The sequence below is a fragment of the Molothrus aeneus genome, chromosome 7 (assembly GCF_037042795.1).
Source record: "Molothrus aeneus isolate 106 chromosome 7, BPBGC_Maene_1.0, whole genome shotgun sequence".
Lineage (NCBI taxonomy): Eukaryota > Metazoa > Chordata > Aves > Passeriformes > Icteridae > Molothrus > Molothrus aeneus.
The window spans coordinates 32,877,735-32,896,906 of record NC_089652.1 but is presented as its reverse complement, the minus strand read 5'-3'; the positions used below and the strand labels follow the sequence as shown (position 1 = coordinate 32,896,906).

Genomic DNA, 19,172 nt, shown 5'->3' with positions numbered 1-19,172 from the left:
GAAAGGGATTATGGTAAATGTATTAGTTGTCACTTAAAATTAAAATATGGATTTCAATTGAAACTCTATATAAGGGGGACTTTTCCCCCCAAAATCCGTTAGTTAGCAACCATGCTGAACGAAGGGAAAATTGTACAGTCAGCTAAGACTACACAGGGCAAGCTGATATATTTTAAAAGCTACATTTTTATCTACTGAAATAAAACATTTTACTTTTTTATTTTTCTACTTTAATCAGAATATAACCTCATTAAATGACAGTGTGCGAAAAGAACATATAAACTAGAAAGAAAATATAAAAACTTTCTGAATAATTTAATGTTTATTGCTTTTAGACTTTGATATTCTGGTCTTTACTACTTAAATGCAGTTTAAATGTATTACTTGCCACGGCCTTTACGTTAAACCCAGTAAGTCTGCAATTTGTGATAAAACTCCTTATCTCACTCTTTCTGAACCTCCGCAGAGATCCAAGGTTAATTTGCAGATAATATTACTTCATTATATAATTATCTTAGTCTATAGTACTTAAAATAGCTGAATTCCAGAAAGATAGTTTAGCAAATGAAGCTGTTAGGGCAGCAGATGAGGCTGCTCCCAGGGGCACACATATCCCCACCTGGCAGCACCTTCAGTGCACCTGGAGCAGCCACTCCCGCAGGAATTCAGGACAAGGATGCTCCATGAAAATCAGGGATCCAGCCCCATCCAACCTCCCCTCCAAGCCCCCACATGCCAATGGCAAGGCAGCCTCTGCCTTCCTCTTCACAATGCCAGCACTTGCTGAAAAATTACTCTCTCCAGCCATTCTTTCTCATCCTGCTAATTTTTCCAAGCATCCTCCTATTAAACTACACAAATATATCCATTTAGTAAACATCCCATTAACCAGGTCAGCATACAGTGTTCACAACTTATTATGGAGCAGCACCAAATCAGTCACAGAAGCAATTATGCAATTTTAGAGCAGACAACTCACTTTAATCTTCATATGGGGCCGGGGATGTACATGCCAATGTTCATTCACAGGACTCATTCATTTCCAGGTATTGTATTCCATTTGTTTCACCCTCACTTACACAGCACTCATGTCTTTTGATTTCTAAGTTTTGTGGGCTGTCAGAAAATATGAGCTCAGTGCTCCACCCTTCATGTCAGGGATTTTTTAATTGAATTTAAGGGTATTTATACAATTGTAGTGCCTGGGGGTAGTGGGAGAAGTTGGGCTAGATATTTAGAATCAAGACACAAACTGTTACTTTATAAAGCCTTACCTATCAGTAACAATAAAAAAGCATTAAAAAAAAAAAAAAAGAAGAAGAAAAAAAAATACCCAAAACCAAACATTAAAGAAGTGAAGATCTTTCCAGAACTGTTAAAAATAGGTGGTTGTAGAGAAGAGAAATCAGAGCTAAGAATCTGGGAAGCTACAGTTACAACACAAGGGAAAAAAAATGCCTGTTAAAATCCCAGCTTTATTCAAAGACATGCATTTATTGAAGTGTCTTGGGAAAACAGGATGCCATATAATATTAACAAACAAGAACATGCTCTGTCAACCACATGCAGCACCACAGACATTTTGAAGGCCTAAATAAATAATGTATTAGAAAACCTAGCCTAGGCTGAATTAATTCAGACTCCAATGATATAAATGAACAGCAGTAGTGGAATTATTTCCTTGGGACTTTAGTCATATATAGCATTAAAAGTTAAGGCCTTAAGATACTAATTGATAGGCAAGAAAGTGAAATCCTTAGATCTATGCATGCCCAGGGAGCACTCTGCCCAACTTAAGAGTCTCAGAGTTTCCAAGAGAGTTACCAAACCACTCAGCTTTATTTGCAAACACCATGAAACAGAACAAAACACCCTCTTGGCTCTAGTCCCCTCTGACACAGTAGTAAGTGTACAACAAACAGGGCTGACTTGGAATTAAACTTGGGAAATCCGCTGAAACCAGGCCAGGGGAGTGATGGGAATTCCGCATGTGGCAAGAAAAAATGCAATTTGAACTTACAGGATTTTGGTTTTTACAGTATACTATGGGCAGCCAGGGTCCACCTCCTCCCTGCTTTAAGCAGCTCTGAAGCCTTTTCTACAGAACTGCCCAACGCTGATTAGGTTTCATGAAGACTCCTCAGTTCTGCTGCATTTTCACTACAAAAACAATGTGGCTGTTTATGTCACAACCACATTTGCCAGTAATGAATGCCCAGATCAAGGACAGATCTAGGTACAGCACCAGAGGAGATGTGGAAAGGGGCCAGGTGAACCTCACACCAGATGGAAGTGACTTTGTTCCTCCAGCAAAGCACCCTGGGCTCACCCAGACCCAGAAAAGTCCCTGCTCACTTGCCAGATAAGGATTCTCCCTCCTTCCAGAAAAGTCACTTTATAACCATCTCACTCCAGATGCAGTGCCTGAATCCCCATGGACAGCACTGGCCACAAGACCAACCCAAGAACTTTGTGGGATTATTTTTTCCTTCTCAGGAATATGAAAGGAAAAAGCAGCGTTGTCTGTGTGCTACTGCCCCAGACCATGGGGGTGTGTTGGCTCATTTTTATCAGTTTTTTCTCCTTCTGGTCTTGATAATTACAAGGTCAATGTGAGGGTTCATTGGTAACAACACCATCAAGTAACTCATGGCAAAACATAAACCTCAGCTGTCAAAAAGGAGCTGGGCAAATTCATGCTTACAGTCCATGTCTCCATAGGAATTTTTTAATAAAGCATCTATTTTAAGAACCATGACAAAAGGTGACTCTAACATTACAAAGTAGGGGAAGACCAGGCTTCAAATTTTAAAATGCATCCCAACAATCCTGGATGATTCTGTTTCTAAGGAAACTCCACCTCATATACATACATATCTATATGCTCTCTCCACAAACTTGGCTCTGACATTTGCAAGCTGCCTAAAGATACAAACAGAACAAGCTGTTTATTTAGAAGGAGACCATGAAATATCTTATCCTGTTACTTGTTTAATTCTCCTAGACAAAGGCAGTACCTAATTTGAGGCAATTACAGCCGTACTTCATGCAGACAGAAAGAAAAACACCATACAATGGAATTTTAAATTGTTCTCAATCTCCTCACAGAGCTAATCTTTCTCAACTCACTAATTCACATTCACTCCAGCACTTCACAACAGCTCCCATTTATTAAATACGAGATTCAATCCACAGATAAACAATTCAATAATGTAATCTATACTTAAAATAACAGCTTGGCTTCAAAGTTTTGGGGGGAATAAGGTGTTTTCCCTCTTTATAGCTGTTCTTAGCATCATTTCTTGTCACAACTTCAGAGCTGAGGTTGGGTGATCAAGGTGCTCTGAACTTGTGTTTCCACACAAGGCAGGATCTGTGTGAGGACTGAATCCTGTCCCACAGAACTCACTGCATTCAGTGGGAAATTTGCCAACAGGGGAATGCTGAAGAATTTAGGAGCCACATCTTACAGCTGTTTTCCCTGCTCTCCAACTTCTCTACTACTTCATATGTGTTTTTCTCTTTCCACTACTACCACCTGACTAATCTCAAACTGCTGCCTAATGAAGAGTGCTGGCATTACAATACTTAATTAGAATTAAGAGGAAGATTTACTTTGAAAACCTGACCAACCAATATGCCCCAGAGCCAATCTCAGTAGTGCAGAACTACCCCAAAATTTCCACGTTCCAAATTCTTAATTAAAAGTTTGTCAAAACTTCTTATTTTATGTCAGGAGCCTTCCCCTCCAGCATCCATTAACCTCAAAACAAGTGACTAAATTGTTTTTAAATCAGCTCTACTTCACAAACAGCTCGATAAAAAAAACTCAAAGAAAGTACAGGACTTATCTTTCATTTCCACTCAACAGCCTTAAGAACTACTGTACAAAGGTGGCTCTCACAATCACTCCTGTCCAGCACCGAAGGAGTTTCAGCTACAGAAAAAAGCTTTCTGTAGGGCCACCCAGCAGGGAAGGATTAAATTACACAAAAAATCCCTGCTTTTTTCCCTCCACTGAAGGGCTGTGGTCAGAGATCAATGTGAGGAGCTGTCTATTGAAGTTACTGGAATTGTTCCCTTATTTAAGCCTCGGGAGAAGGTTGGTGCTGACACCCAGAGCAAGGCACAGAGCCAGACCCGGGGTGCAGCTCCTGCCCGAGGAACAGGGAGCACTGAGATCTCCTGCCTGCTCCAACCCTTTCTCCTCCACATCCCTCCTGCAGACTGGGCTGCAGGGCAGCCCCCAGCCCCACACCCCACTTCTCACAGATACTCACTACCAGTCTCCTGTCTGCAGAATCAGGTTCAGTTTATTTCTACTTCATACAGAACTTAACTGGCTTATTTTGAAACATTTTTTTCTTCCATGAGTCATGTCATGGGATTTGCACTCCATCCCACTAAACCTCATACACAGAATACAATAAAATACAGCCAGTCATTTCTTCACCCTAATGACCTCCTGTTTAATTTAAGCCTTTTATACTGTCCTGACTATTTCTCTTAGGAAAAAAAGTCTTGGCTAAAATAATTTTGAAATGTGAACTGAGCAATTTTCTCTCTATCAGGAATCTGAAAAATATCACATGTGCCAAATATCATTTTCTGGTTTGATTCAGCCTGGCAACCTAAGAAAATCAGAATTTGCCATTGTACAGTTTATCCATTAGCTGAACAGCAGAAAAATTTGAAACATTTTATTAAAGTAACCCAAATGCCTTAGAGACTCCACTGGGGATGAGGAGGATAAAAAGAGGACGTGAAGTATCCCCATTATTCATATTGACCAAAAAGCTGTGAGTTCTAAAGTCTCAAATCATGGTCAAGAAGTATGGTGTGCCATCTACCATATCTATATATGAGAAACCCTTCAGCAAAAAAGCCAGGAAATCCTTAATCCCCTTTGGAACCCACTTAATACAAGAAAACAGAACCCTTACAGATGACATGAACCCTCACTGTCACATCTTCCACCTGCTCCTCCTGGTGCTTTCAGCCACATTTGAGTCTCAGATGCAGAATTTTGTCATTAGTAATACTTTTCAAACAGATCCTTCCAATCTCCTTCCTCTTTCACCCACTTAGTTAATTTTAGAATTGTCATCAATCTACATTTTTAACACCATTCTAGAACAATCTTATTTTGCTCACATCTTTTTCTGAACCAGAGTTCCCTAAGAAATGCAATAACCCTCCAAAAAGAACATTAACTACCTGTATGTGAAGTTTTGCTTAGTTTAAAGAAAACAGCCAAGCAGGTATTTTATGCTTCATTTCACTGAGAAAACAGGAATTCCTGTTGGTACTTACAGGTATTTTTCTAGTTTTGTACTGAAACAACTTGGGTTTTTCTTCTACAATAGGGACAAACTCAAATAAAACTATTATACAATTTCTTTTCCAGACTTAAAAAATTAGCTGTAAACACTTCAGCAATTACAAAATACAATACAAGAACCTTATTTCAGTCTCATAATCAAAAGGTTAGAAAGCATCAAACTCAATAAAAGCTGCCAAGACATTAAAAGCAGCTTATTAAAAAAAACTTTTAAACTACATATATATGCACTAGTCTGGTATATAAATGCTAATCCTTCCATGAAGTTTCTTCAAAGCACTTGCACCAAAGTAACAGACCTACAGGTCACACACACCCCCCTGCTCTTTAGGTAACCTTTACCACAAGGCTCAGATCAACATAGGTCAAACTTATTCCTTAACATTTAAAAAAGAAAGGGCAGTACAGATCTTGCCATATTAACTGATGTTTATATTTTTCTTAATGTTATAGCTCCCATTTCTGAAAGGGCTACCTCGACCCTTTGTTCCTAACCTACAAGTGTTTGAAGCTCAGGTTAATTTTTAAAAAGCATCAGCACCTGTTGCTCCCTCTCACAGTGCAAAGGAGGAGCTGGGTATTTGAAAATCCAGCTCCTCTCTGCTGAAACAGCCATAGGCAAGAAGCAGCCTTTGCCCTCACCATTTCAGCAATGCTCTGAAGTCTTGTAAAACATCTCTTGGAGACAGAGGGTATCAAAAAGGAGCACTAGATACTGAAAAGAATCATGGTTTTGCATAACAATTCATTTGAGGGCATTCTGCATTGACCACACTTAGCTGGCAACAAAAAAAATAAGTTCACAGGTGGCTGTAATACGTTACAGTGACAGAACAGGAAGGATGAAAGCTGGCTTTATTCCTGATAAACCCCACTACATCCCCATCAGCCAAATATGAGGAGCTAAAATTACCACTGGATACCAACTGCAGCTGCCTTCTGGGTGACTGACACAAGACACACCACCAGCATTTGAAAAAGCACAGCCACAGCTTAGCTGGAAATCATGCAACATATCTGCATCCAAAGATAAAGAAAATAAATCAGAGTATGCTTGAGTTTAACCTCCCAATTCCAGCCCATAACCTTCCACCTGTCCAGCATTAGATATCTCAGCCTGTACTTTAGAGAAATATTCCTGACTGCAGGACAGTTATTAACACACACACAGCTACTACAAGAATCATTTATAGACTTTTCCATTTCTGTTTTCCTTGGCTGGCGGGCCACATGCTTGCTATAATCTTGAATGAAGTAAAACTGTTAAAGTGTGACTAAGCAGAGAAAGCTCTAACTTTCCAGTAGCTTACCTTAAAATCAACCTGAAGCTGATCTTCTGCTTCTTTTGCAGACATCAATTTCAGCAGAGGATTCAAAGACAGTAAATTCTCTGGAACATGACAGTGTCTGTCCTCACAGTGCTTGTGCACCAGTCCTAGAGCAGGGCACAATCTGCATTTTGAATTTTTAAATGTTTCCAGCAGGAGACATCAAATATTTGGCATGGTACCAGCTGCTGGAAGGTAAGGCTTGATGGAGGCAACTAAATCCACTCCACCTGGCTCGTTAACAACCAGCCTGCTCAAAAAGAACATCAACCTTTATGACTACAAGAAACACAGGTCCCAAACCCACTGAACAACTCACACATCATGCTTCAGAATTCCTCAAACACTCATAATACTCAGCCCTGCTACTACACTGCAATATCCCTCTTCCTCCATGGCTGCTAAATGAGAAATATGGATCTTAGCTAATTGCTAGAAACTTTTGCATGCTGCCTTTTAGGATCTGCATTTCTAAAAGTCAGGAAAACACAACGGTTTGGGATCAGCAGCTCCAGTAACAGGGTACAGGGAGATACACTCAGGAACTAAGAGGAAAGAACTATTTTCAAACTTATTTTCAGTACATTGAACAGGGTATATTTTTTCTCTGAGAAGCATAAACAGAATCTGCAAATCAACTTTATATCAATCCATTGCAAAATGAAAAATCATTAACTCTACCCAGGGAAGAACTTGGCTTTGCTGAGATTGGACTCTAAGAGGTCTTTTCCTACCTAAGTGATTCTATGACTCCTGTTAAAACAGGACTGGTCAGGTGGCTGCTTCCTTCGTGCCCTGAAGGAGGAAAAGCATCTGCCCTGTGCCCTTGGAGCCCCTTCCTCCTGCAGGATTCAGGCTCAGCTGGTGGGGATGCTCCTGCCCCTTGGGATGCTCTGCACAGAGCAGAGCAGGGCTCACAGACACTCTTGGGGACCATAGGACACACTGGCACTGACCTGGAAGCGCAGACAGGCAGCTGAGCACACCACTGTTGATATTCTACCCCCAAAGAGTCTTCAGCTTCTCCAAGTGCAGAGCTTCACTGTCAAGCCCTGGCAGAATGTAATATTGGATCTTAAACTAACACTGCTTTGATTACCTTACTTCCCTTTACTCCTCGCTTCAATTCCAACAGGATTTCAGTGTCTGCTCTGGCAATTGAGTTGTGTGAATAATGGATTTCTGTTTGGGCACTGAACCAAAAAAAAAAAAAAAAGAGAGAAAAAAAGGAAAGGGAAAAGGAAGCTAAAACTAATGTTTAAAGTGGAATTGAAGAGAGATTGGGGGAGGATTTAGGAAAAAAAATTCAATGTAAGGCAAAATGTTGTTTTAATCTGAAAGGAATATTTTGCTTTTGCTAACAGCCTCTTTTAAAAATATTTTGAATTCCTAATTTTGTTTAAGACTAGTTCATTTGCCAAAAAAACCCCAAAACATTAATCATTTAATCTAAAAAATGCTGAAAGAAAACATTTTGTCTCCGAAATACTATTCCCCAGCTTTACAAATAAAACTGCCAGATGGAACAGAAACTCAGAAACAGATGTATTTCAACCCAAACGTATTTTTTCAGTGAACCTATTAACACTGAAAAACAAAAATCCTCTTATCTTCTTGGCAAGCACCAGGTTCTAGATTCCAACTGCCTAGAACCAAAGAGATGGCACAGGAAAACAAAGCAGAACTGCTGTGCTGAATTTCCTCTCAGCAGCACTGCCAGAACCCCTCTGGCTGCAGTGTTTTATTCCTGAGCTGCCCCTTTGGCAGATGGTCCATAGCAGGGAGGTTCACCCCCCAGCCGTGAGTCCTGAGAGCTGCCAGGTGTTATTCATTCATCAGCTGAGCCTGGGGAGGATGCACAGACACCCCCAGGGTGCCTCAGAGCTCCAGGTGAGGCAGGAGGTGCTGAGGATGGAGGTTTTGTGACAGGTCCCAGGACCAGTCCTTCAGGTGCTACAGGGGGAGAGTCAGCAGCATCCTGGGCCCCTCTGGACTCTGCTCCTCTGGCTCAGCACCTGCATCTCCCTGGCACTGCCTGACCTGTGCATAAGGAACAGAGAGATTATTCAGCACTCTTATAAATACCTTCCTTAAAATGAAGGCACCATTTATAACAAGTTTGGATTGTTTGTCCAAGCAAACCCATGGCATCCCTGCCCATGGCAGAGGGGATTGGAATGAGATGATTCCTAAATTCCTTCCAACTCAAACCATTCTCTATGAATTTTAACTCCCACAAACCAAAGAAACCCTGACACCCAAGCTGACAGTACAGGGAGGCAAATACTCAGCAGCTTTTGCGCTGTGCTTCGATTTGTTAACCAGGAGTAGGGTTGAAGAGCCTGAATACAGCAAAATCACATGACCTTTGCATTAATCCCTGTTGTTGAGCTAATAATTTTCTGATTAAAACAATTAAGCCTTTGGGTATGACTTATTTCATATATTTGATTACTTAGATACCATGCTGTTCGCTGTCTCAGAGAAATCCTCTCTGCTACTAATAGTTCTACTGGTAGGAATCTGAACAAGCAAAAGCAAATTAATAAATGATGACATGGGAATTTCAGAGAAATAGATTGGTGACTTGTGGGTATGATTCTGAATAATAACATTTTACGATCTACTCAAGAGCACTGCTAATAGGCAAGAATTTGCTTATGGCACCGTCAGAAACATTTATAAAATGCTTGGAAAATGAATTGTTACTTTTATGAGTCATACTTGTTATTTCATGAGTTTATTGTTATAGTTGCTTTTACGTATGTGCTCTCAGGTTGTACTCCTTACTATAATGACTGCTCTGCACAAGCTGCACAACAGGCATTTCTAAAAACAAGGTCTGGTTCCACATTTGTTTTGCTTCAATCTCATTTTCTTTTATCAATGCAGCCTAAAACAGATACGGGAAAATGACAATAAAACGGGTGCCCGAATTCCTCCATGAGACTGAACCCAACATGGTTATATATTTTGTAGCACCTAAATCAAACACCTGTGAAATTACCTCTGAAGTAATTACCTCTGAAGTCCTGTCTGGACTCAAGTTCTACCTGCTGACCCTGAGCAAAGCTCTGCTGTCTGAATGTCTCCTGACTCACCACACTCAAACTGCTTGTACCACTTACAAAGACAAAAGAAGCAAAAGATGATTTTGGTCATTCTCTTAAAAAAATGAAACACAATAAGCTTTGGCTACTGCACAACTGCATTTGAAAATGAAAAAGTTTTGACCACGTTCATGTTTTGTGAACTGGAAAGTTTTCAGGGAGTTCCTTTCATCTGGTCAATGCACAATAATGTTTGTCAGTGCTAATCAAGGCTGCCCAAAATCAAATGTCAGACACTTGCAGCTATCTGCCCAAGAACACATTACAAAAAGGCAATTATTCAATTCCTTGTTGAACAACCAAAAACAACGACTCTGAGAAAAATCACAAATAATTCCTGAGGTGTCTGCAAATATAAAAAAAGAGCTTTCAAATAAATTCTTTTATCTGAATTCTAGATCAATGTAGCCAATGACACACACAGTCCAATTTTTAGTACAATCATCGATTTTCCTATACTGTTCTTTTGGCTTCACAGATTTTCCCAAATATATCCATTGACCTTCATCAGCTAAATAAAAGACACCATCCTAAAAAATTTTATTTAGAAGAAACACACAAAAGAACTCTTTCTATTCTATGCATTACTTGACATTGTATTTCTACACAGTATTTAATTTAATTTGACTTATTACACTACTGCCTTTTGTTGATATAGAAGAGAAGCACTCAAGGGATATGGACCAGACACTAAGAGTATCTTGCACATATTCAGTAACTTATTAACAGAGATTAGAGACACTCCTAGGTGGGAGCAGACACCTAATAATGACAAAGTAATGAGATTACTATTGTCTTCTCATTACTCCTCATCTGTGCTAAAGCACCGCAAATCACAAATTACAGACTCCAGCTACTACATAAAACCCTGCTGTCCATGGTATGTGCTCTGTGGAACCACTTCACAATTACAAATTAACCTATTTAAGAAGCAAAAAGCCATTTCTGTACCTCTAGGCTGAGCACAAGTGTTACATCATTGAACTTCATGCAAGCCCTTACACAGAGATGTTGTTTTGACAGGGAAGCCTTCAGAGAAACCCCACAAATCAGAGCTTGACCCAGCTGTGACTTGCTCCCAAGTTGCCCAAGCTCCAGCTGAGGCCAGCAGCAGTTTGTTACCTGGCCCAGTGTAACAATCTCACCAGAAATGATGGCTCTTTACCATGGAAAGAAAGGACACTACAAGGGATTCAAAGTGAGGCTCCAGTTGGTGAAAGAGGTTCTTTAGCCCCTGCACCCCACTCACCTCTCTCATGGCATGGGCTGGAACTGTGGACAGCACATGGGAGAAGGAAAATGTGGTGACCAAAAGCTCCTTTTTGGCAAATGAAAAAAACAAGACTCCACATAGAAAAGGCCTCCTGTGTCTGAGCCATGGAGAGCCCAGTGTTACACAGCCAAGCACAGGTGACAAAGGACATGGGTTCAGCCACTGAGGATGGAGAAGGGAGGGAAGCACAAGAAGCCTGATGGCAAACTCTTCTGCAGCACAGCTGATGCCAACAGCACAGAAGCTGCTCACGAAGAGAAGTGAGCACACTGCAGCAACATGAGGAGAGCACCACATCACAAAGTTTGGCATTTACATGAGTGTATGTAATGAAGGCATCTTGCTGGCAGGGATACAGAGACAACCCAAAGTACCCTAATCAACACACTCCAGGCCCAAATGAACTGTTAAGTTGATGATATACTGGATTTGGCATTTAACAGGGTCCAAAAAACATTTTTTTTCATCCCTTCAGGCATTCAGTAGGAATACTGAGCAATAATGCCAAGCATGGATGACAGAATGGCTGGATAAATCACTGGATTTTAGAGCTGAATTCTACAAAAGATGCTTAAGTAAATGCAAATAGCAGCACACAACACAGCTTTCAGCAGGGCCATTGCTTGCACAGAATACTGAGCATGTGTACAATGCTAAACATGGACAAAGGCCTCGTGCTATTTCACCTGTAAATGACACATCTCAGTTTAACATAACTCCCTTCTGACCTCCTACTGCCAACTAACCAGCTACTCCAGGTAAAACACATTAAGCAAAGCTGGTAAAAGAACATTACAGAAGGAAATAAATAAGGTTATGAACAAAGCAACTACATTAGTGAATTGAGAGAAGAAGAAACAATTTGACTCTCTTTCCAACTTCAACAGTAAGGACTCTTCCAGACCTCTCATACTCAATGAAGACTTCAGAAAGTCTTCAGAGTAATATTAAGCAGTGATTCTAACCTGCCTGGTAACCTTCCTTCACATTTCCTGGTGAAACCTTCTCAGTTTTAAGTGGACCCTGATCACATCTATAACAATGCCTGCCTCAGGCTGGCAGGGTAGGAAGACTGTCCCACCAATTATTTTTTTTTTTTTGTAACTAGAACATGCACAGAATAATTGAAATGGTTATTGTGAGACTTCCAATACCTTGTTGAACAATTGAGTGAAAAAGAGACACTTCAGAGGCCTGGATTCTGAAGGGTCATAGCCACTGAGAACAGTTTGGTCAGAGATCAGTGAGCATCAGCCATGGAACACACTTTCTGTCCCAGCACAAGCTGGGGCACAGAGATGGATGCTGGCACAGCTTCAGCAGTGTGATGTACATGGTGCTCCTCAGCAAGGCCAGCCTCCACCTGCACTCACCCCGCTGGCCTGGACCTACAGGATTCATCACACATCAGCAGAGACCACTCAGGCAAAATTCAAAGTAAGCTCTTTGCTCTCCTTGACATTCTGGCTATGTCATTTTGTAACAGTTGAAGATTTCTTTTATTCCCCCCATTCTCACAAATTGACAAGAAAACCACACAGATTTAAATACATTTCAAGGCAATCTGTGTTTTTCAGACAAAGCAGCCATTATTTCTCTCTGCCAGGTTCTAGTGCCTCGTAAACAACCCACTATATTAACCACTTACCAATTAACCACTTGTTACCACCCTGAAATTGTAAAAGAGGAATTCTCCATTTCAGATACAATATCAGGCTCTAAAGTTGCACAGTTTTGCCACTTTTGAGATGATAGCACAGTCTTGCTGTGACTAAGGACTGCAAAATCGTGCTCCATGTAATTGAATCTAAAGATCTGACAACAGTGACCTTATCAAGAAATGAAACTTTTGGCTGAGGTTCAAACCACACACAAGAAATAACATCTTGCTGGCTGTTTGTAAACGTCACATAAAAATGTACTTATTCATTATTAGCAACTTGTACACTGAACACTCTGCAGGTCTCAAACTGCTGCCAAGGGAAGGATTACTCAGTACAATCATTTCATTTACATCTTAGACCTGTATTAATTCTGGCAGCACAACCGAGCATCCCTGCTCGTGACTGTAACAGTGTTATCCCAATGAGAGAATTATTCAGACCACAGGCTAAAACCAGAGCTCTGGGAGCTGGATTGATATTCTAAATGACCATGGAGCTGCTGACCTCAGTGAGAGCCCTGATTTAGTACAAATATCCCACTTTTGTGGTAATAAGGCCAGAAATGGCAATACAGAACCTGCACTGGTGAGCCATTCCCTTTAGGATAAAATGGAACAGAAGGCTCCAGGCAAAATCCTTGGCTCTACCAACCCCAGGCTTTAAGAAGCAAAACAGCCAACTCAAAAATCTGAAAGTTTCATAAAACATTCAGTAAGGAGCCATTGCACATAAGCGCCAATTGCTCTGGAACAAAATGTCATTTTAGGAGGCACAAAGATCCACAGGGTTTTTAAGAGCCCAGCTCACCTTTCCTGCTCTTGCAGACAGCCTTCAGGACACGGTGTCCAGGCCCACAGTGCCCTCGGTCGGTCACACAGGCTCCCTCTGACACCTCCCACTCGTGACACCGTGCGTCCTCACATGGAATGGACTCCACCAAATGAGGACAGCTGGCCAGGGTGCCCACTGGATCCACCACCACCTGCCTCTGCCTCATCCTAAAGCCTGGAAAAAGCAGAGCTGGATTAACTGGACAACAGAAAAAAATATTTATGCAATAATTTAGTAGCAAGAGGACTATATGGGGCATCTGGAGCTGGGAGATTTAAAGACAAACAAGTGAGCAATATTTACAAACTGGGTTGACTGGGACAGCACTGTAGGTGTCCAGGCATGCAAAATCTAACAGTGTGCAAAGAATTCCAGCAACTCATATTTTTTACATTTCTTTTTGCCTTTCATCAGCATTAGACTGAAATACACATGTCAGGATATAGAAATTTACCAGCAATGCATATATTAATGTTATAACAGCATTAAGATAAAAAGAGAGAAACAGTTAAGGAAATGAAGACATAAATGACATCTACATTCTGCCTGGGAATCCACTAACGAAAGGATTTGTTTTGAGACACAGCAGAACAGTTTACTAAGAAATTAGTATTCTGTTTCATGAAGGCATAAGGTTTTCTGATACATAATACATATCAGACCTCTTTGAAATGACATCCTATTAAACTGGAAGATTCAAATGTAAAGTGGAAGAAAAAGGTTACAGAAATAATCATAGAATTGATTACATAATCTACCTCCTTCTGAATAAAACCAAAAGTCATGTTGCTATATACAATGCAGAACTAATACACAAGTATCTTTCAGCAAGTTCTGTTATGTAAATGACACAGAATTCTAAGGAAAAGGCAGAAAAAAATGCATGTGGGTTTTTCCTCTGACGGTCTTGGAGCAAGGGAAATAAACAGCATTAGTAGAGGCTACATGGAAATGCTTTGGTCATGAAACAGAAAAGAAAATTAAAATAAAACATCCCAGAGAATATAACAGATCAAACTTCCACAGTTCTCAAATGAGCAAAAAGAAATTTTTCAAAACAATTTAAACATGAAATGCTTTTGCAAATATTATTTTTTATTATCTCGCATTTTGTTTGAAAACTTTTGACCAGTTGAAATAATTTCACATACTTAAGCAGTTTTCAGAAGGGCTTAATTTCTAAACAATAATATCCATTCCCTGACATGCACTCCAAGAACCATCTTTGCAACTTAGAGCTTTAGGAAAGGCTCTGTGAGGAATCTCAATGTGTCACAGCAACAAACATGTATAGCTTTCTATTAAAATCCGGGGGAGGTTGAATTACATTTGCACATCCTTCTTCCAGGAATTTAAACCAAACCCACAACAATGAGAACAACCTCTTGGGTCCACCTGAGTCCAGATTTCAGGGCTGTGGGAAGCGCCTCCATTCTGATACACTGCCCTGGAACCCAGGCATGCAGTAGGACCTCCAGGGGGATCAGAGAGGGGCAGCCTGGCAGCTGCTGGCCCAAGAGATCATCCTGCACAAGTTCAGTGCAGGACAAAAGCACCTGAAAAAATCTTACTTTTTCTTCTCACATGAATTATGGCAAAAAGCTTTTAGAGGTCAGATTCCACTACGCACATCCAAGAGCTTCATCCTGTGTTAGATTAATTTTTTTTTAAAAACACATTAAGCCCCCAATGTCCAATGAGACAGCTCTGCTTTTGCAGTCCTTCTGCAATACTGCACTCCCTGCTCACCTCTCCCTCCATGGCGGTGCTGGCAGCTCTCGGGCAGGCAGGGACCCCACGGTGACCACGAGGACACCGCGCACTCGGCCAGGCACGGCAGGTGACACAGCTGGGAGCTGGCAGGGGCAGGACCCTGGCAAAGCTTCCCATCCACTGGTCTGGCAACTAAGGGAAAAGAGAGAAAAAAAAGGAAAAATAAAATCAAGGTAATTCTGCCCCGGTGGCCTTAGTTTTCCAGAATGCACCAGAATCCAGTGATTTTTCAGGGTCTTATCTCCCAGGGCAAAAAGTTAATCCTGTGTTCAGAAAGACACTTTAGAGTTTTATCTAAACCACCCTTATTCAGCAAGCCAGTTGAGATTATTCTTAGTGGTAATCAGGTGCTTTAAAACTAGATTGAGTGCTGATTTTCAGCAGTGCTGGAGTAACAAACTGGAATCTAATCCCCACACTTATGGCCAAGGAGACCTCTTCAGACAGGGCTGAAGAGAAAGACACCTAAGCAGGGAATCCAAAAAGCTCCCAGTGCAACGGGGAGCCAGGCAGAGGCAGGTGACTAAAACTGAAGCACAGGGGACTCTCCCCATTCCCATGCCCTTCAGGGCACTGCCATCTCTGGATTATGGATGCAGTGTCCAGACCCTGGATTTTTTCACCAACTTCCAATAAAACTGAGCAGAGCTCCCAGATTACTCTGCACAGACACAAGCATGAAGCATCTTTCCTGCCTGAGGGGAGAGACATTTACCTGAGCTGCCTGCACCCATGGATCTCCAATCCTCTTTATCCCAGAAAGGAGCCAATCCCAAACCCTGCCAAGCTCCAGTTCAGTTGATACTGACAATGGATTTGGAAAGTTGACTCTCTTTGTATTTTCATTTATCGTAAGAGATTTCTAGATTCAATTAACTTCTCTCACCTTTTTATTTGGGGCAGGGGGAGGAAGGAAAAGAAAGGGAAAGAAAGACTCTTAAATCTGTCCTCTGAGTCATTATATGATATTGCATTTCAATTACATTATGGGCTGAATTTGGCTGTCTCTTTAGATAAATCAATATCAAAGCAGTCTTTCAAAAGGCTAAGGCTTGTTTGAGTTTACTTTGCCATGGCATTACCAAGACTTCATTAATTTTTATAGCTACTGAGTTTGTTTTATCCTCATTTTTATTTTTCATGTCTGTTTTTCTTTGCTTCCACGCATGGAATTGATTTTAAAAGAATTTGTAAAAACATGCCCAACATATGAGTAATCTTTCCTTTTTCTGATATTACACCATTTTCTTTTAAATTAATCATTTGAAGAAAAACACTTCTTTTTTTTTTAGACACAAGAATTTAACGTTCACAACCTCGAATTCTGATTTGCACATCCTGAAGCTGAGTTTAGACCTATCAGTCTAAAGTGATATTCAGACCAATATCAGTGCTTATGATTCCAACTCATCAGAATAATAGGATTAAACAACAGTGTGATTTAATTCTAAGCTGAAAGATAATATATTGGTAAAAAAGACCATTTTCTGAATGTTTTCTCAGACCCTGTAAGGCCTTTGACATGTTCATTTAAAGATTAGAACAAGGTGGCATAAATCCAATTCATCTGAACGCTCACATAAAGACACCTTTTCTAGAAACCTTGCAAGTGAAGTGACAGACAGAATGAGATAAATATTTAGAGTTTTAAGGATAAGAGCATTTATTTTACCAAGAAGTCTCATGCATGGCTTAACCTGCCTCTCAGCATCAAGCTTTGCAAAACTGTATCAGTTTTCTGGAAGTTCACTCGGACAAATGAAAGGAAATAAAACTGAGTACAAATGGTCAACCCAAGGAATAAAGTCCAGTCCGGCTTTGCTCTAACTCAAGGTATTGTTGCCAGGAATGGCTTCTTCCCTCCTCATTGATTTTTAGGCTGTTTCTATACTGAATTTAACTAAATGCAGAAGCCTAGATACAGCTGGATGGTTCTCCTTCTTTGAAAACCAACCAGTGCACCCAAGATGATTTTAAATTGATTTTGGATTAAAAAAATCAAGAAAAATTGATAACAAAAAGTGAAAGGGGCTACAACCCATCCCACATTCATGGATGACTTCTTCCCATTCTGATGGAAATTCCTGCCTTTCTCTCCCCGCCAACCACCCTCCTGCTCCTCTTTGTCCCATGAGCTGACGCCCTATTTAATTCTAGCACTAGGAGCTCTTCTCCCAGGAAATGTTTCCCATTTGGCACTGGAATAAGGCTGCTTGTTTGCTCACTTCCTTACATAGTTCTTTGCATTCTATAAAAGGTAAATCAGAAAATACCATTCTGATCAAATATCCAAATACATTCCAAGTCTGTGCCAGGTTATGCTCCTCACTCTACACTGACTGCAGTCCTCCAGTCAGTCTTCAGGAATAAGACCAGAACAATAAACTCAAGCTGTAATGATAAATGCAATCCTTTTCCAACACCTGGCAGGTATAGAGAGACAGTTTCCACCCAGAGTGACAAGATGAACCAGCAGGGTCCTCTTTAAAACAAAATTCATTCTTCTTCAGCCATTTGATTAAAAACTCTGATTTCCATCTGGTTTATTTCAAAGCTTGATGTGATTTTCTCCAGTCATTCTTTTATACTCTAACAAATTTATCTTTTTTTTTAATTATAAAGGAGTGATAAGGGGACATTTTTCTGTGAACCCTTTAAATGCCAAAATCCTCACACACTGCTGCCTCCAAACAGCACGGGCAGCCTGGCTGGGCATGTCCTATTCAGGGAAAAAACCTGACATTATGCCTATGATAAATGAACAGAGCTGCCAGGAATGTCTTTAGGAATGGGCCAGCCTTCTGATTTCGTTCAATAATTGACTCTGTAGTGGCATTTTCCTGCATTCATACAGAAAAGGTGCTTTTTGTGTAATTATTTTCCTTGGAACAACCTTAGCCACGTTTTTGGAGAAAGGTGAAAGGCAGAAGCCAGGAAAGCAGAGTGGGAGGGGGAGGAAACATCTCTGATTCAGGTAGCAGCTTATTTATGAGACTCTTGTTCATACCTTTTAAAATCCTGTGTTCTTCCCAATCTATAGAATAAACTTGAAAAAGCAATCAAGTACTAATCTGGGAGCCTCTGAAACATTGCACATTTCTATAGCTGTTATATTGAATCTATGCTTTATAAATGCAACTGCAGCTGTTCCCAGCACCAGTGTCTTGCCTCAAGTTTGAATTTTACTATTTGCTGTTATTTTCAGGTTATTGCTACCAGCAGGAGATAATAAATTGGGTTCTAAAGTGTCTTGTTTCCCTATATATTTTTACTGAGGTAATGATTTGGAGGAAGAGGAAATCAGCTCTGATATGATTATTTCCATAATGCAATTTTAAGCCAATAAATTAATTATCTTTGAATAGAGTCATGTGGACAGATACTTGCAGGCACACATACTCACACTATGTTAAAAGCAATGCTGACCAAACAAGAGGCAAAAATGCATAGGATGGCATTTTGTTTGCAGGGGGTCCTGTCAAATATGGTTTTTCAACTCCTCAGGAGGTAAGTAACACTTTTTTTCCTGGACTTTAACTACATTTTCCTTTTACAGTGAAAACCCAAGTATTTTTCTAACTAAAACCAAAATGAGATTTTTCTAAATATCACTAATATATCTGGAATACACACAAAGATTATCAGGTCTGCCTCTTACATACTCTAGGTAGCACTCAATTCTCAGGGCAATAAATCCAAATGTTTACCATGTGGCAAAACTAATCCAAATTGAAGACTGCCAGGATACAAGGCAGGTATGAGAAAGGGATGGCATATCCTTGTGAAAGCTCTTACTGCCTTTGCTGGGACTTATAAACCAAAGACACTTGGATCAATACAAAGGGAAATTAC

At 40.4% G+C, this 19,172-nt stretch overlaps 1 protein-coding gene across 2 annotated transcripts in view; it reads right to left on the bottom strand.

Moving 5' to 3' along the window:
* THSD7B (thrombospondin type 1 domain containing 7B) overlaps window positions 1-19,172 on the bottom strand; it is a 299,199-nt gene that overhangs the window by 151,228 nt on the left and 128,799 nt on the right. For both annotated transcript variants that reach the window (XM_066553613.1, XM_066553614.1), the window contains exons 7-8: window positions 15,297-15,452; window positions 13,524-13,721 (exon numbers count right to left, since the gene is read on the bottom strand). In XM_066553613.1, the coding sequence (XP_066409710.1) occupies window positions 13,524-13,721; window positions 15,297-15,452 (354 nt within the window). The remainder of the gene's footprint in view (window positions 1-13,523; window positions 13,722-15,296; window positions 15,453-19,172) is intronic.